Source organism: Perognathus longimembris, chromosome 11 (genome assembly GCF_023159225.1).
Source record: "Perognathus longimembris pacificus isolate PPM17 chromosome 11, ASM2315922v1, whole genome shotgun sequence".
Classification (NCBI taxonomy): domain Eukaryota; kingdom Metazoa; phylum Chordata; class Mammalia; order Rodentia; family Heteromyidae; genus Perognathus; species Perognathus longimembris.
The window spans coordinates 6640788-6667469 of NC_063171.1; the positions used below are offsets into that span (position 1 = coordinate 6640788).

Genomic DNA, 26682 nt, shown 5'->3' on the forward strand with positions numbered 1-26682 from the left:
GCCGGGAGCGCGATGGTCAGCCGCCGCGGGGCGGCAAGATGCTGGATGGGTCCCTGCTGGCGCGCTGGCTGGCCGTGGCCTTCGGGTTAACGCTGCTGCTCACCGCGCTGCGCCCTTCGTCTGCCTACTTCGGGTAGGTGCCCTGGGCGGGCGGGCACCGGCGACGGGGCCGGCCCAGGCGGGGGGCGTCCCCTGGGCAGCGCCCGCCGGTCGCGCGGTGGGCGCTCGGCGGGGTCGCGGGGTTGCCGGGAGCTGTTTGTTTGCGGCGCGCGCGGCCCTCGGTCCGCGAGTCAGAGTCCCTGCTACGCGTGGAGGGTTGGAGGACCCGCGTGTCCGACGGGCTCGTGGGGGTCTGGGGTTCTTCGTGACCTCCGAGAAGTCGTTGTCGTCGCCCCCACCGTAGGCCGTCGTGTGTCTGCCAAAAGACCGGTGCTTCCCGGGCTCCTGCCCACCCAACCCCCTTGGCTCTTTGGAGAAGTTAATTTAACAACAAAAAAATAAGTACAAAATCCAGATGTTCCTTCCATTGAGCCCCGAAGGGGCGGGGGCGGCGGCTCCGAGTTAGAGAAAAGCACTTTTTGTTTGTTTTTGTTTTGCGCTTTGCTTGTGGCGCAAGGTCGGGCTCCGGGGGCCCCGGCCCTTGGGAGCGCGTCTGAGACCCGAGTCGTGCAGCGCCAGCCGCGGTCCCGCGGGGTAGCTCCCTGTGCCCCTTTCTCGTTTGCACTAGCAGTTTTCGGTGTTGTCAGGGCGTCTCTCTCGTTCCTTTCCTTCTCTCCTTTTCCGCTCCCTCCCCCTCCTCCCAGATGCCCACACCCAAGAGACCTTTAAGAGGGACCCTCACCATGCTTTGAGCACTCTGAGATCCAGGGTGGCATCGAGAAAGGTAGCGCCCCAGCTTTCTCCACCTTCCTTCCTTCCTTCCCTCCCGAGAGCCGCCCCTGGGAGATCTGGCTGGCCCCTTGGATCCCAGCCCCAGTCCCGGGTGCCCTGGGCCGCTCCCTGTCACCTGTTCCCTTGCCCCTGGCCCAGGCGTCCAGCGCTCAGCGGCCTGGCCGGCAGAGGGCTCCGTTGGTCCAGGAATCTGGCACCAGTCAGGGCAGGGAGAGGCCGGCTGGACCGAGGAGCCCTGCAGGTGTATCCTGTTCTCAAAGAAAATAAAATATTTTCATGGGAAACTTTCCCTTTGTGTTTTTCTTTCTCCTTTCTTTTTCTGTTCATTCTTTTGGGTTGTCTTCCAAGGTCAGTTTCATGTCTCCATTCCTGGGGGACTCCCACTTTGCCCCCCTCTTGGCTCTCACTGTATATTGGGCCTGGGCCTGGCACACCCCTGCATGCCATCTGTGCAGTCCTGAACCTCACCCATGGGCAGGAGGGAGGGCTAGTGAATGGCCCTCTGGCTACAGGTCCATCGTGAGTCACAGCCATCTCATCAGCCAGCTGTGCCTTCCTCTCTTCCATCCCAACCAAGAAGCTCTGCTCATCAGGCTTCTGTCACACCCAGGGCTTGTCTAGATGGCCACTTTGCTCTACCTGGGAGTCCCCAAACTCAGATTCTAGGGGAAATAAGGGGCTGTCTCAGTGCTTTGCTATTTTAGGGTGTGTGTGTGTGTGTGTGTGTGTGTGTGTGTGTGTGTGTGCGCGCACACACACACACACTTCAGTTCCCTGGCCTCTGGCTCTGTTGCAAGTAATCAGGGTTTCAGTGCTGCTGTGGTTCCCCTGTTAGCTCCCAGTGCAGCTCAGAGAAGGCAAGGACCAGCTCTTTGTGAGGGCAACTCTCCTTATAGCTGCCTGTGAGACATGCTGCCCTATGAACTACCACCTCTGCAGGGGGCACAGCATAGGGGGACCGAAGTCTCCTGGACTCAGAATGGGCACTTTCTGAATCAGGAGCTGAGGTAGGAAACTTGGAGGGCAGAATAGGTGATTTTGTCCCCCTGGAATTCCTGGGCGTGATGGAAGGCAGGGGTGAAGGGGAGAAAGCATACCCCTGGGCTTTTCTCTGTCTAGAAGTTCTGCTCTTGGCCTAGCCAAGAGAGGACATAAGAGCCCCTAAACCCAAAAAAGCCAGTCAGGGCCAGAGGTGGAGACTGGACAAGGAGTCTGCTGTGCCTATGGGGTATGCTGGAACAGCCCTCCCCAGCCCAAATGGAGAGGGAACAGGGAGAAGGAGCTGGAATCTAGGGCTCTCCTCTCCCTTCCCCCTCTCCAAAGCTCTGCCTGGCACGGAGGCTCCCAGGCAGGAACGCGGCTCCAGTTACAGCCCAAGAACCCAGAGAGGAGAGGCTGGCCCCGGGGAGGGTCACGTGGCAGCAGAAGCCCTCCCTGCCCCCTCCCTGAGCTGCAACCCAACCCTGCCCGTTTTGGCCGCCCTTCCCTTCTAGAGGCCTCTGGCCACCCTGCCACTGGACCCCTCCAGGCTGGCTGCCAGCCATGGGGAAGGGGCTCCTCTCTTCTCCCCTTGGCCCAGCTCTGCATCCTGGCTTGATCAGCAGGTGGCATTTCCATCTGGTTCTCCCTGGGCTGCTTGTGTTCCTGGGGCCTGGCCAGCAGACCTGATAGGAGCCTGGAGGGGCTAGCTGGAGGTCATATGAAGGCCAGAGGATACAGACCCAGGCCCTCCCCCAGAGTACCCTAGAATGGGCTTCAGACTGGCTTCTTCATCTCTTACCCCTCCCTAGGAGTCTGAAGGTGAGAGGATGGAGCTGAAGAGGGTGGAACAGCAGAAGTCTGGAACAAGTGTCTGGGTTGTTTTGTTGCCGGTCATTTTGGCATTTAGAAGGGAGGCTTCAGACCTGGCTAGGAGTTGAAGGTTGGTGGGACCTCCGCACCTTGAAGCCCTTTCTCTGGAATCCTTGGCAGAATTGAACTAGACCTAGCAGTGCTCCTTGGGAGACCTGGGGCTTATAACTTTTCAGTCCTTCCTTCCTTCCTTCTTTGCCTTTTCTTTTTGGCCACATGCATTCACATTTCAGAAAATGCTTGCAGGTTACTTCAACTAGCCCTGAATAGCAGACTTTGGGCACTTTGGACCACTGGGGGTTGTTTGGGACTTGATAAGTCAGAGGCCTTCTTTTTGTTCCTGCATGTAACTTACATCCCATGAAATTCTCTCAACACAGTGGTTTTTGGTGTATTCACAGACTGTACAGCCATCACCACTATCTAATTCCAGAATATTTTCCTCAGCCCAGAAACCTCATACCCACTAAGCAGTCATTCCCCATTCCCCTTCCTCCAGCCCCTGGCAACCACTAATCTTTCTGTCTCCGTGGACTTTCCTCCTCTGGACATTTCATATAAATTGAATCATACACTATGTGGTCTTTTGTGTCTGGCTTCCTTCACTTGGAGTCATTTTTTTCAGCTTTATCCATGCTATACTGTGAAGCAGTGTTTCACGTATGACTGGAATACATTCGATTGGATGATTGTACTATAGGCTTAAAAAATCGTTCATCAGTTCATAAGGCTGTTTCTACTGTTTGATTTTTTTTCAAATGTTGCTGTGAACATTTGGTGAATAAGTTTTTTTCCACTTGTGTGACTGTATACTTCCAATTCATTGGTTGTACATACCTAGAAATGGAATTGCTAAGTCCTATGGTAATTCCATGTTTAACCTTTTGAGGTACTCACATACTCTTTTCCTAAGTACCATACCATTTTACATTTCCACCAGAAATGTTCAGGAGTATCGTTTCTCCATATTATCACTAGCACTTTCCGGTTTTAATTCTACTCATCCTAGTCGGTATGAAGTGGTATCTCATTGTGGCTTTGATTTGCACTTACCTGATGATTGATGATGTTGAGCATCATTGAGTGGGCTCTTTTTTTTTTTTGCCATTTGTGTATCTTTAGAGAAGCATATATTCAGTTTCTTTGTATTTTTAGTCAGATTGTCTTTTGTTATTGAATTGCAAGATCACCTTAAATGATCTGGATTTGTCCCTGGATAGAGACCTTTTATCTTTTATTCGGTATGCAGATATACTCTCATTTCTGCACACATAAGTAACATCCTCAGGTGGCTGTCTTGTGCCTGTCTAACGTGTGTGTGTGTGTGTGTGTTCCTGTCTATGAGAGCCTTTGTAGGTGCTCAGGGAACTTCCTGAGGAAGACTGCTTAGGTAAACAGGGCAGGGGACTAGTCTGCCCCTTGACCTTGTGTGTGATCCCAGGGCCTAGTGGTTGATTGGCCATGTGCCCATGTCTGTCAAGAACACTCAGCTTGTCCTCAGTGGGATCAGAGAAGGCTGGAAAGAGTTGCAGGACAGGAGGTTTGAAGGTACAGACTACTAGGCTGAAGGCTGAATGGTAGCTTGACAGAGAACATCTTCTGGGGACAGTACAGGCTGGAGAAGGGTTTAGCTGGAGGTCAGGATCCTTCCTGAGTTGAGTGGGCAGGAGATGAGGAAGTCACAGACTGGAAGTTTAGATCTGAGTTAATAGTGGCTGGTATAGTTGTGAGCAGCTGCTCTCCATGGAAACATCCAGCTCCAGATACCCCAGGAAGCCTATGGGTGGTGGTACTTAGGGGATAGAGAGCAGGGCCAATGTGGGGCTCATCTAAGGCAGAAGAGGCAGCAGCCAGGCTGACTGGGGAGGCATCCTGCAATTGGCCTTGCAGATGAGACCCAGGAAGTAGGTATGGAAAGACTAGGGATGGGCCAGAGGAGGAGGGCTTGCTGGCTTTGGAGGGATGCAGGTGGGCCAACATGCCTCTGTGACTCCCAGGAACACTGATGATCAGCAGAGTGAGTGTGGTACCTGGCCTCTCATTGTGTGGGGCCTGGCTTCTCATTGCATGGGGCCATGTGTATAGATGTGAGAGGCAGGTGGGAAGAACTAGTCTTCCCTCTCCGCTCTATGCTGGAAGCATCTTCATCACAGCCTAAGCACGCCCTCTCTCTGTCCATAGGCTCGTGACATGGCAGTCCTTCGACTGTGTCCTAGCTCCCAACACAGACCACAGGACCAGACTCCTGGGATGGGGTCCACAGGCTTTCTTGAGCTCTCTTGAGGGGATGGGGAGTAGTGTCCAGCAGCTATATGGTGGGATTTGAGGTGAGGTGGAAGCAGCCACCACCTGGCCCCCCTCAGCTGTGTGAGCAGATGTCCTGTCCACAGCCGGCGGCTGTCTGGACAGGGAGACAGCTGGCCTAATCTCACTTCTGTCCTCGTCACACACTCTGCCTCTTGCTGCCGAGGCTTGGGTGCCCACACTGGGCAGAACCCAGTGGATGCCGTGCAGCATTTGTGTGGCTCAAGGCCCGGGGCCAGGGGGACTCCTGCCTGTGTCTGTCCGAATTGCCATTTCTTAGGGTTTGGTCACCATGAGTGAGGCATGTGGGTCACTTTTTACCCTAGGAAAGAATGCACAAGTACAGATTCTTTCTGAGGAGGCCCTGAACCCCAGGGAGAGTGATGAGTTGATAAGGGGTGGGTGGAGGGATGCAGCAAGGCCCCTCCTTGCTGGCTGAGGAAAAATGACACCTGTTGACAGCCCTCCGACACTCGCTTTCTTAATCTCAGCCTGCCAGGCACCCGGCTGCCTTTGTGTATTGTGCTGGTGTGTGTGTGAGGGTGCCCTGTGGTGCCCAGCAGGCTGCTGCAGGGTTAGGGGGAGGCATGGTTGTCTGGGGTAATGGGGTGGCTTCTGGCATGAGCTCTCTGGTGATGGGATGAAGCCAGGCCCTTCAAAGCACACAAGGTGGGCTACATGGAGGTGTCTTTCTGGTTAGGAGCCAAAATATGGTGTTAAGGTAAAGTGGACCATGCTACCTGTGCAGGCCTTACCTCCAGGTTCCACCTGGGTGGCTGCTGCTTCTGGGAAGCCTCATGACAATTGCCCAGTCATGCCAATGTGTCCCTAGTAGCACAGTTTTAGGGCAGAAGAGAGTCTCCCCTTGGGTCTCTCTGAGTTCCGTACTATGTACTCCCTGCTGAAGGCTCCTACTAGCTTAAAGCCTGTGGGGGTCCTCTGCCAATTTGTAGGGGTACATGGTGCTCATTCATCTCACTAACTAGTCTGGTCCACCACTCTGGCTAGGGCTCTGACTTCAGCTGGCTGTATCCATACTTGCTGTATGTGGCTATTATCGTACCCCCTACTCCTACTCCTGCACTGCTAGACTGCCTGCCTTCCCATGCATGGACTGAACAGAACAGTACACTGACAACCACTGAGGGAGGGGGCTGGATATATGGATGGCTGCCTGAGAGCAGGTGAAGTACGTGCATGGCCCTGTGTGCAGGATACCCTGCCAGCCCAGTGGCAGGTGTCTGGGGACACCTTGCCATACCTGCCAATCTGGGTGGCACCAAGTTACCCCGGCTCCATGACTCACAAGCCTGGCCCCTCCTGGCGAGGTACTTGCTGGTCTGGGCATACACACAGGAGGAAACCCAGCCTCCCAGCTGGCAGCTCAGCACCTTGGGCTCAGTAGCCGGACGAGGCGATGGAAAAGGCAAGCCGCAAGCTGCGTTTGTTTTTCTTTGCGATACCTGAGGTCGGAGCGGCCAGGGGAAGTGGGCTGGAGGTCTAGCCCAGGGCAGGATGCTGCCAGAAGCTCTTGAAGCCTGAGGATGTAGGACTGGCTCTGTTCTGGTAGATGGGAATGTGGGGGCTAAAGCTCCCATGGTCACAATCTCCTGGTCACAGCCTTGGTGTGGCACCTGGAGAGGGGGATCCTGCTCCAGGTTGCTGCATGGGACAATGCTTGTGGCTACCAAGGGTCCAACAGCTCTGCCTGACCCTCCTACCTGGTCTGGGGTTTGCAGTAGCCCTCTGAACCCTGGGGGCCTAGGTAGCTAGGCAGAGAGGCAGCTCTTCCAGCAAGCATCTGTGCACTCTCTTGGGGCTCAGAGGCTGTTGTGGGGACAAATGAGCTCATATCCATGATAGATGGGGACATTTCTATTGGGCAGTGCCTTGGTTCTTGGGGTAGTAGCTGCCGATGGTTTGTCTTCCTCTGTCAAGCTGATCCCCAGGAATTTGCCTACCAGGGCAGTGAATGAGTGAGCAGTGAGTGAGTGAGAAAGGGAGGCTCAGCTGTACTCTCCCAGTCCACTTGAACCCTGGGATCAGTGCTCTCTGTGACGTGTGCCCTCAGCCTCATCCTGGGCATGTCTGGGCACTGGGATGGTGTTTCAGCCCTAAGGGACATATGGATGCTCTCGGGATGAGAGCTGGACTTGAGAAGGGTAGAATTTCAGACCATTGGGAGGACAGAGGGTTAATCTCAGCTCTGGTCTCTCAGTGCTGGAATTTGTTTTGATTTTATTTCACACAGAAATTAAACGCTGTCTGGCGGGGCTGAGGTTTCCTCTGCAGGGCACTGCGGCTTCTGGAACTGCACCCTTGGCTCCCTCCACCCTGGCCCAGAGAGAGCTAGTTCCCGAGCAGGGTGGCCGAGGGCGACAAGACCTACTGGCGGGAGGAAGGGCTGTGGGAGGCAGTTCTGGGGGCCTGGCATTCCTCCACTGGCGTTGCTGGTCCCCGCCTGCCCCGTGAATAGAAGGAGCTCATGGCTCAGGTGACAGGGCATGCTGCCAGCTTGGGTAGGGTGGCCCTGGGGTGAGCCAGCCTGGACTGTTGGGGCCTTGTGTGACTCTCCAGCTCTTGCCTGAGGGAAAGAATCACCTTGCTGGAACTCAGGGGAAATTCCTTGGGCACCAGGCAGCCACAGAGTGGCGCCTAAGGCCTGGCCCTAAGAACCGGGAGTGGTCTCTGGGATTTGCCCTGATTATGTAGCTGCTTGATATTCTGTAAATCAGTTTCTTTCTATAAGTCAGTCGAGGGCTGGGGCTTTTAGTCACCTGTCAGCACAGGCTTCATTGAGGCGAGTGCTGACTCCACTGGCCAGCCTTCAGGGATCAGGGAAGTGGTTCTATAACTCTTCCCTGTGCTACTTCCCAGAGATAGAGACCAGAGCTATCAGTGGGACTTTGCACAGTGGAACTAACTGCTCTACATGCCACTTGTATAGTAGTCCTGGCCACATGTGGCTAGAACTTCCAGGTAGTCTCACATCTGGTATGGCTGCATCTTGAATGTATGGGAGCCAGTGTGAGGAAGCCTGGGGTACTGAAGGGCATGGGAATCCTTTGGACCACACTGGACTCTTTAAGAAAACAACCTTGAGTCAGCACTGGTCACGGGCTGGGTAGGGGCTGTAGCTGGATTGGAGGAGTTGGTCCTGTTCTGGCTTTCCCTCATGGGCTGCAAGGCCCTGGCCATATCACGTGAGCCTCTGGCCCTCAGTATCCTTCCTGTGTGTAGACACTAACATCCTACCAGGTTGTTCAAGATGACATGAAGATGTATGAGGACATTTCAGGTGTAAGCACCCTGTTTACAGTAATTGGGTCCTCTACTCAACTCAGTGCATCCTCTTGCAACAACTAAAACTGAACTTGAATGTGCACATGTATGTGTGTACATGTAAGCTAATATTTGAATGTGTGTACCCATCTGTACATCTGTATACATGAATGTGTTTATGTGTCTCTCTGAGTTTCTATGATGGGTTCTTAGGCTATGTTTGCATGTGTATATGCACTTACAAGTTTTATTGGCCATGTGTGCACGATTACGTGTGTGTGCCTTAATCTCAGTGTGTTTGTTTGCACATGTGTTCATAGGTATGCATACATTCATATGTGTATATGTGTCTGGACACACCAATGTGGATGGACGGACAAATGTGTATCTACATGTTCACATGTGAGTATAGACATACATATTTAACTTTGAAACTGATGAAGAACTGCTGTGATGAAATAATAAGAATAGATGCTGAATGAGAAATTGTGAGTGTGGTTTGGAATCTCAATGCATGAGGGAATACAGTGGAGGCCAAAACCTGCAGTAGGCGGGAATATTCAGAGACCTTCTTACTCCAGCTATGCCAAGACCATGGTCTCAGGATCCCCCCAGGGGAAGGCAGGGCCTTGAAGAAGGTTCTAGCCACACATAGGCATTAATCTTGGTCCAGTTTAATGGCCTGAGTTACTTGTATGGTCCAGTGCCCTGATTCACCTTGGTCTTGGGGTCTCTGTGTCAGGGGCTAGTGTGTCTGCAGGAGCCCACTGGCTCACATAGACATTCCTTCTGGAATGAGTGTTGGCATTCTGGGTCTTCTGTGACATGTCATCACAAATGGGCTGCCTTAAAGACATGTGATTGCTGCCTCCACGTGACAGCTGCCTCCTTCCCTCTTCTGTCCAGCCCTGAAAGCCTTTGCTACCAGGCTGTGCCTGTGTCTACAGCCCATCATTTTGGGGCTTCTGTTCTGTCCCACTGCATTTTCTCCCTTTCTTTACTGAGATACCCTTGCTGGCTTTACCCTATCCAGGATGACTCTCCCTTAAGTTTCTTACCTTCATTACACTTGCAAAAACCCTCATTCAAATAAGAGTCCTTCCTGAGGTTCTGGGCAGGCATATGTTTTGTTTTCCACTATGTATGTTTTGTCCCATTGAAGTGTTTTATCCTCTGTTTTAAATTATTTCTGTCAACAGTTTCTCAAATACAGAAACCAATACATGGTTAGGGATAACTAGGCATGCGTGGAAATGTGGCTGGAGATCCACAGAGACGTACCACACTCACAGGCTTGAAAGAAGCCTGATTTTAAAAAGAAGAATTTAAAGAGGAAAGAGTGACAACAGAAGCAGATACATTTGGAATATCTGTAAAGGAGAAACCACAAAAACTGACCCAGCAAGTTTGGAAACACCAAACAGAACTAGGGAGAGAATGTCAATAATAGACATTCATAGAAAAGCAGATTAGAAACAGCTGAAAGGAATTAGCAAACTGGAAGACTGGTCAGAAGAAATTATGCAGAGTACAGTGGAGAGGTGGACAGATGGAAACAGCCAGCCCAGGGAAGGTCCTAGAAGTCTCTGGGGAGAGAGTGAGGCAGGACTCACTGTTCTCTAGGGTCTTCCCAGGCAGAGAGTATAAATGAATCTATGTAGGAATATAATACATTAGAAGGACAGAACCCTGAAGCCAGCATCATGAGAGCAACCAGAGGGCAGAGCCCAGGGGTTAACACTCACTGAGGTAGGGAAAAGCTCCTTGAGTGCTTCAGATGCAGGAGGGACCAAAGTGCCAGGACAAAGGCCTTGTAAGGTGCAGGTAAGACAGCGCTGACTGGAGAAGCCCCTGGGATGGACCTCAAAACATAACAGCGTATAACTCAGAAAGGGCTTCACAGGATGAACAGATAAGAAAATCACAGACTGATTTCAGACATGGTAAATGACAGCTTTCCACCATAACAATGTGGGGAGTCGAGACAATAAGTGTGGGGGCGGGGAGGGGAGCAAATGAGCAGAGAGAAAAATTTTTTAAATCCCCTAAAAATGGTAAAAAGAACGAAAACCCCCAGGAGCAGTGTGCTCAACAGACTAGATGAGATGGAACAGTAAACCCAAGACCTAGCTGTGGAGGGTACAGTCCTCATAGATGAGGCTGGGTTGTTGGTTAGATCCATACTGTAAGAAGGGGTCCCAGTGGGATGCCCATTAGGGCGTCAGGATGTGGATGTAGAAAGGATAGGGAGAACACACCAATGCATGGGCCAAGGCAAAATGAGAATTGAAAGAGAAGAAGGCTCAGTATGACAACCCGAGGTTGGAAATCAGGCTAAAATATGTATTTTCTTAAGGAGGTATGAGGCCTGAAAGCATTGAGAAAACTTCCATCAGAAGCAATTGGAACCCCGAGGCTTGGATCAAGTGGTAGATCACTAGCCTAGTGAGTTCAAAGCTCTGAGTTCAAACCCCAGTACCACAAAAAAGAAAAAAAAATCCTCCAGGACAAGGGAGTGGAAGCACTTCAAGCTAGATGCTAAGGAAATGAAGGAAGACGAGAGATAGTGAAAATAACACAGACCTGGAAGCCACTGTCAGAGGAGGTGGCAGCTTACCTGAAGATGGTCTAGAAAATGTCTGAGTAATTCAGTGATGAGAGGACTTGTGGCATTTGTCTCCTAAGGATTAAAGGAAGTGGTGCACGACTTTGGAAAACAATGCTGGCGGTTCCTCAAAGGTTTAAACATAATAGTTCCCTTTGACCCCTCAATTCTACTCCCAGGTGTACCTGAGAGGAATTAAGAGATCCTCATAAAAATGTGCACACAAGTGTATAATTGCAGAGTGAAAACCACCCTAGTATGCGTCTCCTAGTGAATGAATGAGCAAAGTGTGGCCCACCTCACCAGGTGTGCTTAGAAAGGAAGGAAACTTGGTCTTTTATTACCATGTGGATGAACCTGGAGGACATCATGCTGAGGGAAATTAGCCAGTCACAGAAGGACAACTGTTGTGCAACTCCACTCACAATGTACCCAGAATAGGCCAATTCATCAAGACCGAAGACAGATGGCTGGTCACTGGGAGCTCTCAGAGGCATGAGCTTTGTCATAAAAGGTTGTGTTTTCTTTTTGAAGAGGTGAAAAAGTGATAGATATATGTACCTGTGAATATATAAAAAGTCTTCGAATGGGCGAACTTTATGGTGTATCACTTGAATATCAATAAAATGATTGAGAAGGAAGAGGGGAAAAATTAGGTTGGCATGGAAATTGTTCCACCCAGAAAAGCTCAGCTGTAGATGGTTTCTGTTGGGTTCTTCCAAACAGTGGAGAAGACATGATTCTTATCTGATACCAACTCTTCAGACAGAACACTAGCAGAGCACCAGAGGCCAGTAGAAAGAACACAAGAGAAGAAAGCTAAAGACACACAGGGGGCAATTCCAGGCAAGATATTCTTTGAGAATGCCAGCAATAGGAAGGGACAGAGCTGTCCTGGTCAAGCTGAATTCTTCAATGCCAGAGTCATCACTGACAGCATCAACACCCACCAATGAGTGTGAACGATTCTTAGCAAACAGAGCCACAGAGAATTGCTCTAACTTGATCCTCATGTCCAGGTCTCCTGCTTAATGATAGGATATTAGAGCTTTCCTCTTAGGTCCTAAACACTGGGTGACTGGCTGTTTCAGTGAACCCTTGTCTCCCTCGTGGAGTGGGTACCCACCCCAGCTCTCTCACTTCTCCCCTCTACCATCCTTTGAGGTTGTCCACATTGGCAGACTGTGTCTGGCTGACACACTCTTGGCGCTTGTGCAGGGAACTGGGCAAGAACAGGTGACCTTGACTAGATGTTGCTGTCGGCAAGGTGACTTTGGGCACCAGGGGATGACAGCTCTTTGCCAGCTAAGGACTGCAGTGGTGGGTGGGGAGGCTGAGCTTCCAGCACAGCCAGTGCTGAGACATTTTGCTAATGATTCTAGTTGCCCTGGGGAGCCAAGAAAAATATTTTAAGGCTTGCAAAGGGGAAATATGAAAACAAAGGGAGTCTACAATCCTTCAGATCTCAGCCTCTTGAGTAGCTAGGATTATAAGCATGAGCCATTGGTACCTGACTTAACTGAACTTTCGTATCTTTTGACCAGCATCTCTGTAATGCCTCATAATCACCATCTTATCTTTACTTCTGAGTTCAACTTTTTCAGATTTCCAACTAGGACTAGGATCATGTGGTACTTTTTTTTTTTTTTGCATATAGCTTATGGTATTAAATGCAACATAATGATTTCCAGTTCCATCCATGTTCTCACAAATGACAGGATGTTCTCTTTTTGAAGGCTGTATACCATTCCACAGTGATTATGTAATACTGTTTATCAGTTGATGAATACTTAGGTTGCTTCCATTACATAGATATTGTGATTAGTGCCACAGTGAACATGGGAATACGGTTATCTCTTCAACATACTGATTGAATTCCTCTGGATATGCCCCCAGTAGTGAGGTAGTTTTTGAATAATAACCCCCTTTCAGAAGTGGTTTTCTTCTATTCTGTAGGCTGTCTCTTCACTTTGTTGATTGTTTCCTTTGCTTTGTCAAAACTTTTTTATTTTGATGCAATCCCATTTTCTGTTTTTGCTTATACTACCTATGAGTTTGAGATTATGTCCACAAAACTCATTGTTGAGATTGATGTTAGGAAGCATCACCCCCATGCTTGCTTTCAGTAGTTTCACAGCTTCAGGAATTACAGTTAAGTCTTCAGTCCATTTTGAGTTGATTTGTATCTATGCTGTGAGGTAAGGGCCCCTTGAATGGGCTTCTGAAATAGAAATAGGAATGCATAAAGATGAGCAGCCTGACCATGTAATCAAGTCACAAGATTTGGTTAATCAAAGGTAGCAGGGAGTGAATGAGACATCTCTGTCCCAGGGAGAAGTCCCTCCTGCCTGGGAGGTGGGCACCCAGTGTGGTGGCTATGCAGAACTGCAGAACTGGCTGGGTCTGTACTGTCTCAGGCCAGACGCCCACCAGAGGCCAGGGTGGCAGCTGCATTGAGCCTGGCAGCAGGTGCACTGTGTGCAGCAGGCAGCTGGTCCTGTGGGTGGGGACTGTGCCATGTGGTGCCAGGCTGATGGGCCACAGGTTTGGGGTGACAGGCTGTGTGGGTAGACACCAACCACCCCAGGCCAGTGCAAGGCTGAGGCAGGTGAGAGAATGGGTGACAGGCCTGTACCACTTGCTGACTTTAGGTAACCCCTGCCCCAGGAGTGCCTATCGTGGGCCTGCAACCACCCACCAGACCAGGGCATTGGTTTTGTTTGTGGAGTGCCCATGGGGTGGGCATGCCGTCAGTCACTTAGGATTGCTGCCTGCCTCCCATTTTGTGAAGTGGTTGGATCCCAAATCTAAGCCCCCTCCTCCTTACTTCTCCTGTGTGCTGAGGTGCAAGCCTTGGGTGTCCCTGGACTTAGCATGAGTGACATCCAGATAGGACATCCAGATGTCCTATCAATAAGCTAGAGTACGTTGGGCATTCTCCTGTAGCTGAGCCACACAGCGCAGCCCAGCTGCCCTCACCCAAGCTCTGAGCATTCACATTAGCTTACAGCCTGTCTTAAAGAGTATTGAGAAGTAGCTGAGGTGATCTGAAAACACTGGCAGCATGCATGCTGCAGTGCCAGCATCCTCAGGTTCAGGACTGGTGAGGAACCCAGTGCTATGCCCTGTATCATGAGGGAAGACCATACTGCATCAGCCCAGGAAAAGGTGAAAAACAAAACTCAGAAGAGTAGTTTCTGCTGCATTCACATCAGTGCATTCAAGAACCATCTTTACGTCTGTATTTTTGTTTGTCTTGGAGCAGGATCTCACTTCGTAGCCCAGGCTGGCCCTGAACTTGTTATATAGCCCAAGCAAACATCTCCCATGAATTTGTGATTGTTCTGCCTTGCCTCCTACATGCTGGGATTGCAGGTGTGAACCACCATACCTGGCTATGGCCTGCATTTGTAGAGAGAAGTGGCAGATGTCTTAGTCTGCTCAGAGTGCTGTCATGAATCACAAGAATGTTTGTTCACAGATGTCGAGGCTGGAAGCCCCATGTCAACATGTTTCAGATTTTAAGACTTGTAATGACTGTACTCTGGCTCAGGCTGCCCTTTGCCCTGTGCCCTCACGTGGAGGGAGCTGATATTCCTCTTACAAAGGCTTTGTTCCCACTCATGATGGGCCACTTGCTAATGTATCACCTTGGAAGATTGAGTTTCAACATAGGAATTTGAGGAGGACACAAACATTCAGACCAAATTAAGGGGCTGATTTGCAAATGTTATACCTCTGTCAATCTAGAAATACAGCCATGGCTGGTTCTATCTTTCCTTGTCTTTAACAATGATATCATTGAACTTTTTTTGTGTGGGTTTTTTTTGTTTTGTGTTGTTGTTTTTGGCCAGTCCTGGGGCTTGGACTCAGGGTCTGAGCACTGTCCCTGGCTTCTTTTTGCTCAAGGCTAGCACTCTACCACTTGAGCCACAGCACCACTTCTGACTTTTTCTACATATGTGATATTGAGGAGTCGAACCCAGGGCTTCATATATGTGAGGCAAGCACTCTACCACTAGGCCGTATTCCCAGCCCTCATCAAACATTTTGATTTATATTTACCTGGTGGATAAATGGTACTAGAGTACCACTTACACTCAGGGTTTCATGCTTGCCAAACAGACTTTAACCACTCTCCCAGACCTTTATGCTTTCTGTATATTTCAGATGGGGGTCTCAATTTTATTTATTTATTTATTAAATTTATTCCAGGGCTGGTCTTGGACCATGTAGCTGACTTAACAGGTATATACCATCATGCCCAACTTGTGGGTTGAGATGGAGTCTCACTAACTTTTTGGCCTGGCTTGCTTCTAATTGCAACCCTCACAATCTCCTCCCCCAAAGGCTGTAACAACAAGGCATGTGCCGCCATGACTGGGCTTCAGGGGTGTTTTCCTGCAGTGAGACTGAATATATTCTCAGAAGTTCTAAGACTTAATTGTATCCTCTTCCTTTGATTGTGTGCTTATGTCCTTTATTTTATATTTTATTTTTTAACTGATATGTAAAACATGAAAATAGTACATATTAATGGGGAACCATGCAATGTTTTAATGTACATATGTGTTATGTAATGTTTATACATGTCTTCTCAAAATTTTACCAGTTCTTAATAGTGAAACCATTCAAAATCTTTCTAGCTTTTTGAGATATACAATACATTATTGTTACCTAGAGTCAAATGACCCACTAGAACTTTTTATTCCTTCTTACTCCTATCTACTTTGTCCTTTTGTTGCCAGTTTTGGGGCTTGAACTCAGGGCCTGGACTCTGTCCCTGAGCTTCTTTTGCTTAAGGCTAGCACTCTACCACTTGAGCCACAGAACTACTTCCAGCTTTTTCTGTTTATATGGTACTGAGGAATTGAACCCAGGGCTTCATGCATGCTAGGCAAGCACTCTACCACTAAGCCACATTCCCAGCCCTCTACCTTGTCTTTTTTTTTTTTTTCTCAAATTTTTATTATCAAACTGATGTACAGAGAGGTTACAGTATCATACTCTACCTTGTCTTTTTAAAACGGATTCCGATGGCTATTTGTTTGCCTACATGCATGAAGTTGGTTTTTGCTCTGGGATTTAACTTGTAAACAATTTCCCCAATAATGCCATTTGCCCATTCACACTTGCAACTCTATGCTTTTATTTTCCCTCTCATCTCTGACTGTGGATGTAGAAAAAGCAGTCATCTCCATTCTAAGATGATCTTAGGAGCCTCATTCATTCCCCAGCACTTCTGTGATCATATTTGCATTTGAGGTTTATGGCCTGGGAGCCCCGGGCTCTGACTGGAGGGTCTGAACCTCCTTTCCAGGCCTTTGACCTCCTCCATGGAGCTCCACAAACCTCCCAGCCCCAGCTCTGTTCCCGCACATTTGTGTGTTGTTACTCTGCTTTAGGATGAGAGCTTCCTAGAGCACTGCACCCTCAATTCACCCTCAAGTGTTAAGAGGTCCTAGGACAGGAGCTAGAGGGAGGAAAAGGCCATCCTAGGGGTTTCCTAACCCCTCCCCCCCCCCGTCATTTTTAGGATGAGACATGCTTGTCAAAGGAATCAGGGGGATTCTATTTTCAGTCTCCTCATAGGCAGAACATAGATGGATGCTATCCTGACATCTGGCTGGCTGGTATCAGGGCAAGTATTTCTTGGCAAGCACTTTCCTCATTCCCCTTCCCACCCCCTTCCTTCTTTCTTCCTCCTCTGCCTATCTCCTATGTCCTTCTTCCTGCCCACAGCCTCAGTTGCACTTGGCAAATGGTCCCTGGTCTCCTCTCAAGGGCCTTGGCCATACAGAGCAGTCATGATACAGGGGTGTCTGGAGAATGCGGGCCATGGCATGTGGAGGCCTTTCTCTGAGGTCTCCACCCTCTACACTGCCTTTGATTTTGGGGAGTAGCAGTACCTATCTTGGTTTCTGTTGTGCTCAGCAGCCCTTAGGTCTCTTCCCTCCCCGCCCCCCCTCTCCCGATTTCCTCTGCACCCTTCTCTTGGTGGGAAGTTCATCTGTAGTCTCTGAGGAATGCTGAGGCTTGGACACTTGTGTGGTGAGCTTGGTCACTGGACAAGGCCTGGATGTCCACAAAGTGGCTCTTGACTCTCCTGGAGGGGACCTTTGCTCAGCTCCTTCTGAGACTCCCTGAGCTTTTGAGATGAAGGCCTTGCCCTTGGTGGGGTACAAGCCTTCTGGCCTTGCCTAACCATCCTCCTAACCCAAGAGGCCTCTCTAATCTTGAGAGCTCCCATCTCACAAATACCTCCTTCCCATGGCTCTGACCCCCCCCCCCACTCTCCCTGCACCTTTGAGGTCCTGCCCCATCCTTTCTGCATCCCCAAGTTCCTACCCTCTCACCTCTGCATCCTTAAGGCCCTGTCTACTCACCTCTGCATATTCTTCCACAGACCCCATGCTCATAGAGCAGATGACATTGTAGCCCCCCTACATGGAGCTCAGCTAAAGCTGTATTCCATCTTGTTCACAGAGGAGATTAGAGCCAGAAAGGTTATTTCCAGTGATGATCTTGGGGAGTGTCTCTGAATCCTGCTCACATGCTGGTGCCTTTCTGTCTCCAGGGCTCAAGGCCTAGGAATATTTGGCTCAAGGCGGACATGCCTAGGGCCTGGATGTTCAGTCCCTGTATCTGCGGTTGCTATGGCCTGTAGATGAAAGCACAATTGGCAGAACTCAGATGGTCAGTTGTGGGATGGAGCAGGGATGTGGGGAATGACAAGATGACTGCACCCATAGGGGGTCAAGGCTGAGGCATTGATGCTGGTGGCTGTGTCATGGGGAGGGGGGAAGTAAGAAGAGCCCCTGAAGGGTCAGTCTAGGATGAGAATGTTCCTCAGATGGGGGCTGGTATTCTTGATGGGGATGTCCAGGAGTCTGCTGTGGAGACTAAAAGGCTGGGGAGATGGGGGTCAGGCATGCCTGAGACTGGCGGAAGGTGCATGGCTAGAAGGTACAGATGAGACCTCTAGAATTGTAGCTAGAGCTCTCTGGGCCTGATATAAAGAGTTGGGGCCCACTGGCCCAACCTGTAGGAGGTTATCTGGAGACTGTCTTTCCCCTTGTCCCCTGCACCCTTCTCCCTTGCACAGGTTGCAGGAGGGTAGAGAGGGCAGAGGGCCAGGCTCTCTTCTGAGGGTCACAGCACCAGCTGGTGATAGTAGTGAGTGCAGAGGCTGGAGAACCCTAGGTTGCGGGAGCTGTGTTGGAATGGAGTCTTTATTCACCTAGACTGGTGTCAGCCGTGTTCCCTGAAATGGTCAGGGATAGATTGGAAGCAGATAGCCATGTGGAGGCCATGTTCAGGGCAGTGATGTGAGGGCCAAGGGAGTGCATGGGGGTCTGGAGGCATCCAGGAGCAAGTAGGGCAGTGTGTAGTTGGGCCAGTGAGGGTCCTTGTGTCCTGCTTGAGTTCCCTGAGCTACTACCCTCTCTGGCCCATCCCTGTATGCTGGCTCTTCTGTCCCCTGGAAGGTCTATCTTCTGGGGCCAGGGCTCACGCTCATTTCTCCCCCCAGACTGACAGGCAGTGAGCCCCTGACCATCCTCCCTCTGACCTTGGAGCCAGAAACAGCTGCCCAGGCACACTATAAGGCTTGTGACCGGCTGAAGCTGGAGCGAAAGCAGCGTCGCATGTGCCGCCGGGATCCGGGCGTGGCCGAGACACTGGTGGAGGCTGTGAGCATGAGTGCACTTGAGTGCCAGTACCAGTTCCGCTTTGAGCGTTGGAACTGCACCCTGGAAGGCCGTTACCGCGCTAGCCTGCTCAAGCGAGGTGAGTGCCACCAGGCCCTGCCAGGACCGGGCCTCGGGCACATCCCTAATGTATGTCCATCCCAGGGAAGGCAGAGAGGGTAGGTGGGGTTCCTTGCCTCCCACCCTGGGCACGCCCTCCTTCTGACTCCACCCCTCCACTCCAGAGGTGACTTGGTGACCAGATTTGCTCAGATTTGAGGCAAGCACTCTTGCCACTAGGCCATATTCCCAGCCCCAAGATTTGCTCAGATTTGGACAGGGCACAAGATGGGCCTCTCTTGACTCTGCCCACTTGGAAGTACAAGGTCTTATGGGAACTTCTGCACAGACTGCTTTAAAAATTGGAGACCTTGGCTCACATCTATAAACATACCTACTCGTGAGGATCATTAGTTTGAAGCTTTTTAGGCAGAAAAGTTCCATAGGACTCTTATTTCCAATTAACTAGCACGAAGCTTCAGATGGAGGTGTGGCTCAAGCCTTGAGTTAAAAAGCCAAGCACATATCTATAATCCTAGCTACTCAGGAGGCTGAGATCTGAAGATTGTGGTTCAAAGCCAGCCTGGGCAGGAAAGTCTATGAGACTCTTATCTCCAATTAATCACCAGAAAACTGGAAATGGCACTGTGGCTCAAAGTGGTAGAGAGACGGCCTTGAGTGGAAAAAGCTCAGGGACAGCCCCTAGGCCCTGAGGTCAAGTCCCACAAAAAAGCTTAAGTAGAGTTGTGGCTCAAGTGGTAGATTGATAGCCTTAAAGCTCATGAACAGTGTTCAAGTCCTGGGTTCAAGCCCCAGGACCAGTGCATGCACAAATATACACAAAAGCCAAGCAAGAGTGCAAGCCCTGAGTTCAAACCCCAGCACTGGTGCCTACTGCGCCCCCCCCCCCCAACACAAAGTAGAGGTTTGAGTGGTTAGGGTATAGTTCAGTGGTGGAGTGCTTACCAGCTAAGAGTAGAGGGAGTGGGTGCTGGTAGACTTGAGGTCAAAGGGAGAGTTTTCCAAGTGCCCAGTGGTGAAGAACAGTAGGCTAGTAGGTTGGAGATCCGGAAAGGATCTCTCAGCGCCAAGCCATAATTGGCAGCCACAGTGGGTTCTGAATTCTCCCTGCCCCTCTCCAATCAGTCCTACACTACAGGCACACTCTACACCTCCTATCTTCTGGGTGCTGGGTGGCCCACATAGATGCAGACATCCACACCCTGCCCCCAGACCAGGAATGATATGGAGAGCTGTCATCTCTAATACACAGCTGTGCTTTGGCTGCAGCAGGCATATGAATTGAGGGCAGATGGCCTCCAGTGGGCTGCAGGGTTGTGATGCCTGTCTGGCCCCTGGCCTTGCTGACTTGTCCCTCTCCCTCAACCTCAGGCTTCAAGGAGACTGCCTTTCTCTACGCCATCTCCTCTGCTGGCCTGACACACGCCCTAGCCAAAGCGTGTAGTGCTGGACGCATGGAACGCTGCACATGCGACGAGGCCCCCGACCTGGAAAACAGGGAAGCCTGGCAGTGGGGTGGCTGCGGAGACAACCTCAAGTACAGCAGCAAGTTTGTCAAAGAGTTCTTGGGCAGACGGTCAAGCAAGGATCTGCGAGCCCGGGTGGACTTTCACAACAACCTCGTGGGTGTGAAGGCAAGCTGGGCCTGGTGGCAGGACTTGAGTGGGTGGGTGGGATGCAGAGTGAATAGTGGGGCTGGGCATGGACTGAGTGAGGCAGGAAGTACAGGGATGGAGCTGGGCATAATGGGAGAGTATGCAAAGGAAGGGCTCTTGGAGGAGACAGGCTACCATACAATGATAGCCAGGGTCTGGGAGTTCTGCTTCCAATAGATTTGTTACAAGCCAGATGAGATCACTAGTCATGGATGGGGTGGCTTGGCAGTTTAGGGAGGGGTCCCCTGCCATCCCTCTTGGAAATGAGCCCAGGAGGAACTGACTCTCTGGGCTGCTATGCCTCTCTGTTCCTGGTTATCAAGGCCCAGGAGGGTCTTCTCAGTTGGATGGTCTAATGTGAAGGTTGGTGGTCTGTACTCCAGGATACCATGCCTTCTTCTTCTTGTCACCAAAGACCTACATCAAGGGTGGCCACTAGTGTGGCAGGAAGGAAATCCCAGGGGAGTGTGTGTGTGTGTGTGTGTGTACAGAACCTATTTGCCTAAGTCAGGTCTGCCCAGTCTTGTCTCTGTGGCTCTGTCTGTTGTCAAGACTCTATTCTGAAATTAAGGCTCAAGGACTTCCTCAGCTCTCCAGTAGGCCCTTTTGAAATTCTGAACCCTGGATGGACCTGGCTTTTTAGCTGTCTGCGCCATTTTCAGCCACGGAGTTCACAGATCCATGGGGCTGGGAAGGAACCTTAGTGTTCTTAACCCTGGCCCCCAGCATCTCCTACCCCATTCCTGAAAAACACAAACCACTAAACACTGGTCCAAGACTCAGAAAGGGCTATAGAAGGGCGGATCAGTGCCTCTATCCAGAGCAGGAGGCATTTCCTCCCCTATCCTTGCCTGAGGTATGGATCCCGTCTGGGAAGGATAGGGACATAATTAGAGCCAGTCCTGCCCTGAGCTCCTCTTTATTGAGAAGTCAGAGTTGTGAATCCCCCTCTTATTAAAGATTGGATTTCCCCCTTTCTGACTAGTCCTCTTGCTATCTCCCTCTGCCTTCTAGGCAAAGGCTGGCAGGCAGAGTGAGCCAGCCAGCAAAGGGCAGATTAAATCCCTAAGGCCAGGCTGTTCTTTTCTTTCCAACTTGACTCCTCCTTCCCTCCCTTGCCCTTTTGTGAAGTATTAATGAAAAGCCAGAATGTGCAAGAGTGCTCCAATGTCTGCTGGCCTGCGGCAGCCGCATTTTAATTAAATTTGTCCGAGGTTTCTCAGCAAAACATCTTTAATAAGTGGGACTCTTCAGCTGCAGGCAGGAAGGTGGGGAGGGTGGCTACATTTCTTAATCCCACTCCAGCTGGGCCCTCCTGGGAGCTAGCTAGGGAGCTTAGCAGCCTGGCTCCCCACCCACCTGTAGAGGGGCCTCCTGACATGCTTCAGCCCCATATCCCTCCATGGATTTGGGGCAACGCCTGCATGGCTCCCAGGAGTGGGAGGTCAGACAGGAGATCCCTCAAGAAAGCTGACCTGTGTTAGCAGGTGGGGCTCAAGTCTCCGGAAGGGAAGGATTTAGATTCCCTGACAATTTGCCACACCTGGAATTTTTGGTGCTCAGGCATGGGGCGGGGGCGGGGGGGGGGGGGCAAGGAGTACATGGCACTCTCATGGAATAGGCCCTGGGAGTTCTTTCAGGAATAGTACTTTTTAATGTTTCTCCCTAGAAGTTACTATCTCTGGGAGGTGCAAGTCTCTGCCCTTCTGCATGTCTCTATGCACCTCACTAGGATCCTGGTCCACTCTAGCTTGGGCTGTGCCTACACTGTTCTTAATACTTAGGTAGGGAGGCGGTCAGTCAAGAAACCAACCAGTGCTTGAGGACATGTTTGTCTTTGCCTGTCTAGTGAGCAGTGTGTTGAGCCCAGGCATGGGAGACCCTGGTGGGACTGAGGCTGTTGGTGAGGACATCAAAGGGATTATCTCAAAGCCCTGGGGCTAGCCTTTGTTGCAGAGGTGTGGGGGATCTGAATAGACGCCTGGCCTTAGGGAGGGAGCCAGGGATCTGGGGCCTCCTGTGGGTTAGACATTGGTGACTTGGCCTGGGTCTGAGTCTGGGTGGGGTACAGTGGGGTCTGGTACTGGATGGGTGGTAGTTCTAGCCTTTATGGGGTCATCTGCAGAACTGGTCTTCAAGCCTGCCTGGTGTGTTCCTCATGCCCTCTATTTCCTCCTACAGGTGATCAAGGCTGGGGTGGAGACCACCTGCAAGTGTCATGGTGTGTCTGGCTCATGCACAGTGCGGACCTGCTGGCGGCAGCTAGCACCCTTCCATGAAGTGGGGAAGCATTTGAAACATAAGTACGAGACTGCACTAAAGGTGGGCAGCACCACCAACGAAGCCACTGGGGAGGCCAGTGCCATCTCTCCACCCCGGGGTCGAGCCTCAGGGACAGGTAGCGGTGATCCATTGCCCCGCACACCAGAGCTTGTGCACCTGGACGACTCCCCCAGCTTCTGTCTGGCTGGCCGCTTCTCCCCAGGTACTGCTGGCCGCAGGTGCCACCGCGAGAAGAACTGTGAGAGTATTTGCTGTGGCCGAGGCCACAACACACAGAGCCGAGTAGTGACAAGACCCTGCCAGTGCCAGGTACGCTGGTGCTGCTACGTGGAGTGCAGGCAATGCACACAGCGAGAAGAGGTCTACACCTGCAAGGGCTGAACCTCCAGAACCTGCCAGCTCTGCTACATGGGGTGTAGGAATTGCACACAGCATGAGGGGTTCTATACCTGTAAGGGCTAAGCCCCTAGACCCTGCCATCTCTACAGTGGGAGGTGTAGGCATTACACACAGTGCAAAGGGTCTACACCTGCAAGACCTGAACCCCCAGACTCTACAAGTCCCTCCATATGAGGTGTAGGCATTGCACACAGCACAAAGGGTCTACACCTGCTAGGGCTGATGCCCACCCCCCCCCCCCCGGGCCTGGCCAGTCCCATTGAATGGGATATTGGCATTGCACGCAATACAAAGGGTCTATACCTATGAGGGCTGAGCCCCAGAGGTCCAACCAGCCCTGCTTTATGGGATGGAGGTATTGTACACATTACAAGGGATCTACACCTCCAAAGGCTGAGGCCCTCCCCTAGCACACTGGGACCTAGGCATGCAACAGCTAGTTGGTTGAGTTGTCTGTGTCCCCCTCTCAAAGGCCTGGTGGTGGGTAGAAATGACCTGCAAGTGCCACAGTGTGTCCAGCTCATGCATAGGCTGGCACCTGTCTGGCCTCCCTAACCACTCTGCTTATATCCTGGACCTGAGCTTCCTTCTCTGACCTGAGAGTATTGCAGTAATGCTTTCTAAGTTGTCTCTGTCCCTGAAACCCAGTCCCTGGAGTGAGGCCCTTGAGGGCCTCAGTCTGTTGATTGCCTCTCCCTGCCTCAGGCTCCTTCTGAGGCTTGGAGGGAAAGTGCACCTTCAGAACTGCATGGCTGCCCATGGGGAATGGGCCGGCCCAGCACCCCAGCACCAGCACTGTCTTCAGAGAGCCAAACCACTAGGAGAGTGCAAACCGCTCTGTCTCTGGGGCCCAGCCATCTAGTTCCAAGGCTTGGAGGCATGCCTCTCTCACATGAGCACTTCTCTTTGGAGTGAGTAACAGTGACTTTTAAATTATTATTATTTAATATAGTAATTATTATATCCTCTGCCCCTGCTGCAACAATTCCCTCTTACTTGCCCCACTCTGAGCAGAGCTGACCAGGGAGGCTCCTCCTTCTTACCCCACCACACACCCTGCTTCCCTGCTTGCTCTTTGAAACCACTAGATCAAGGTGACATTGGGAAAGAAATGAAGCAAGCAAGTCTAGCCACAGCCCTGAAATGTCTGGAAGCTCTTTTCTCTACCAAACCTGTTCTACACTACGTGGAAAGATGACCCAACACCTGGGCCATTGGGTGCATATTCCGGGGCTAGGAGGGGGCATGGTAACAGGCTGGGTGAGCCCCTTGAAGATCCTTCTCCTGAGGGAGCCACACGAGGACCAGACAGACACGTGCTATCTTTCTAGCTGTGCAACTGTCTTTCCAGGGGAAGGGTGGCCTACACTGACCTGGTTTGGTTTGAGTGTGTGCACGTGTGTGCGTGTGAGTGCCAGTGTGAGTGTGTGCACGATGTGCATGCTGTGCTGGCATGGTCAGCATCCATTTGGGCTTGCCCTCTTTACAGAGCACCATACAATGGCTCTTTGGCTCCCTGAGACTCTAGATCTGGGATCATTCAGATGGGTGCCCTGGTAGGTGTGGGCTGGGGTCTGGGTAGGTAGCAGGCAGGTATGGATGCAGGAACTACTGAGCAAGGAGCAGGTCCCCCAGAGCTCCAGGGGTTCAGGAAGCTGAAGGGGGACTGTTTTAAAAGAAAACATATTTATGTGGATGTGGATCCCTGGTCCCTCTTGGATAATGTAAATAGCAAAGTTTATTCTCCTGTGGTTCAGATGACAACCCAATTAGTGCCCCATCCCCAGAAGCTAGTGTGGGTGGCAGTATGTGATAGCAAGAGCCAGTCTGGGCTGGAAGGTTTTGGGGTGGGCTGATGGGTGAGGAGATGCAGCCCATTCATTCTCCACAGACACCTGCACCCACTAGGGTGCCACATGGCAAACCTGGCCCCCTGCTCCTCAAAAGATGAGCTCAGTCACTGTTGGATTTGGGGAATGATGTTGGGTCAAAGGAAGGATTTTTTTAAAAAATCAAATAGTAACACTTAGCTTTATGTCCTGAATATTCAGAAAAGTATTTTTTTAAACAAGGCAGACTGAAAATATCTGCTGGCTGGTTTGTTCCTATATAAATATATATTAGAATGTCTTGCTCAATGAAGAAGCAACTCTCACGTGCTGGAGCCTCTATTTAACATGCTTCTCTTCTGTGGGGCAGAGTGGAAGGAAAGTGCACTGCACAGCCCGTGGAATGAGCAGGTCTCTCCCTCTCCTCAGTGTCTATGCTGTGGGCCAGGCAGCCTGGCCTCCTCCCCCCCACCCCACCCCCAGCTTCCCTGGTGAATCTGGACTCTGAGGCCTGATTCTGTCTGGGCAGGGGTGGGTGAGACACAGGAGGGTTGCCGTCTTTGTGTGGAGTCTTGTGTGAACCTATTGATTTCTCTACCTCATCTGTGTAGCAAGTAGGTGTGTACCTGAGTGACTGCGGAGAATGTATTTATTTAACAGCTTTGTATTACAGAACCCAAAACAAATGGAAACACTAAATAAATGTATTTTAAATTATAGTCAGCCTCAGTCTGCTGCCTTCTTTAGGGTTCTGGGGGGCCTGGGAAGAGATGAGGGAAGAGGAGGATGTGGGGAGGAGGGCCAGGGGAAGAGAAAGAGGAGGAGGAGGCAAGATGGAGAGGGATTCCAGAAACAGGAGGACCTGAAAAGGAGGAAGAGGAGGGAAGTGTCCTGGTGGAAAAGAGACAGAACTAGGGAGGAGGAGGGGAGGGTTCTGGGTAGAGAATAGGAGGACCTATGGAGGTAGGGAAAGGTTGGAGGTAGGGACCAGGAAGAAGGAGGGATAGAGAAAAGGAAGAGGGATGGAGAGGATCAAAGGAGGAGAGGGAGGAAGAAGAGGTAAAGTAGCAGCAGAGGAGGAAGGAAGGTACTAGATGGAGGAGGAGGAACAATGGGGAAGAAGAGAAGATACAGGAGGACCTCAGATGAAGGAAAAAGGGCTCTAGGTAGAGGATTAATTGCTAATTCTTGAGAGGCTGGTGTTCTCGGACTCTGGTTTCCCCAGGTCCCTGGTCTCTCTACACATTCTGTCCAGGCTAGGTGGGAATTAAGGTGCCTTGAAGATTTCCTATCTGTCCTCTGTTTTTTAGAACCCCATCCCCCAATTCCACCTCTTCCTTCTAGATGGCTCTGTTCTTGCAGCCTTTTCTGGGTTTACCCTGTAGTCCAAGGTAATTCATTCCCTGTGCCTGGGCCTTTCCACACCATGCCTATTCATATCTCTCTCAAGGTGGTCTCTAGCCCTCAGGCCCTCATCCCTCCCCTCCATACAGAGCCCCACCCTGTGGTTCCCCTACCACTGTGACCTGTCCTGCTGTCTCCTACCATGCCCTTAATGTCTCTTCTCTTCCTTCTCCTGATCTGTGTGTTCTGTGCCCCACCCCAGAGTCTAGCACCCCAGAGTCTAGCCCCCTCATAAGAGCCAAGAGGGCTGCCCACTGAAGAATGTGGGTTTTTTTTTTTTTCCTAATTGGGCTCCTTCTGCTGCCTCTGACCACTGCTGCATCATCTGGATACTTACTCCTTCAGCTACCCAAGGCTCTGCCATCAGTGGGCTTGGCTAGTCCCACTTGCTAGCGGGATAGGAGGAGGCA

The 26682-nt window shown here is 51.1% G+C and overlaps 1 protein-coding gene across 1 annotated transcript; it reads left to right on the forward strand.

Moving 5' to 3' along the window:
• Wnt9a (Wnt family member 9A) lies at positions 1 to 25587 on the forward strand. The gene is made up of 4 exons (XM_048357186.1): positions 1 to 133; positions 18465 to 18721; positions 20074 to 20336; positions 22539 to 25587. The coding sequence occupies exons 1-4, from the start codon at positions 39 to 41 to the stop codon at positions 23019 to 23021; spliced, it is 1098 nt and encodes a 365-aa protein (XP_048213143.1). The 5' UTR covers positions 1 to 38; the 3' UTR covers positions 23022 to 25587.
• The last annotated feature ends 1095 nt before the right edge of the window (positions 25588 to 26682 follow it).

Bases quoted from the DNA above. Each gene is read 5' to 3' on its own strand.
- Wnt9a (XM_048357186.1), top strand. From the start codon at position 39: ATGCTGGATGGGTCCCTGCTGGCGCGCTGGCTGGCCGTGGCCTTCGGG. The intron at 134-18,464 runs GTAGGTGCCCTG...TTCTCCCCCCAG, and splicing joins CCTTCGTCTGCCTACTTCGG to ACTGACAGGCAGTGAGCCCC. The intron at 20,337-22,538 runs GCAAGCTGGGCC...TTCCTCCTACAG, and splicing joins ACAACCTCGTGGGTGTGAAG to GTGATCAAGGCTGGGGTGGA.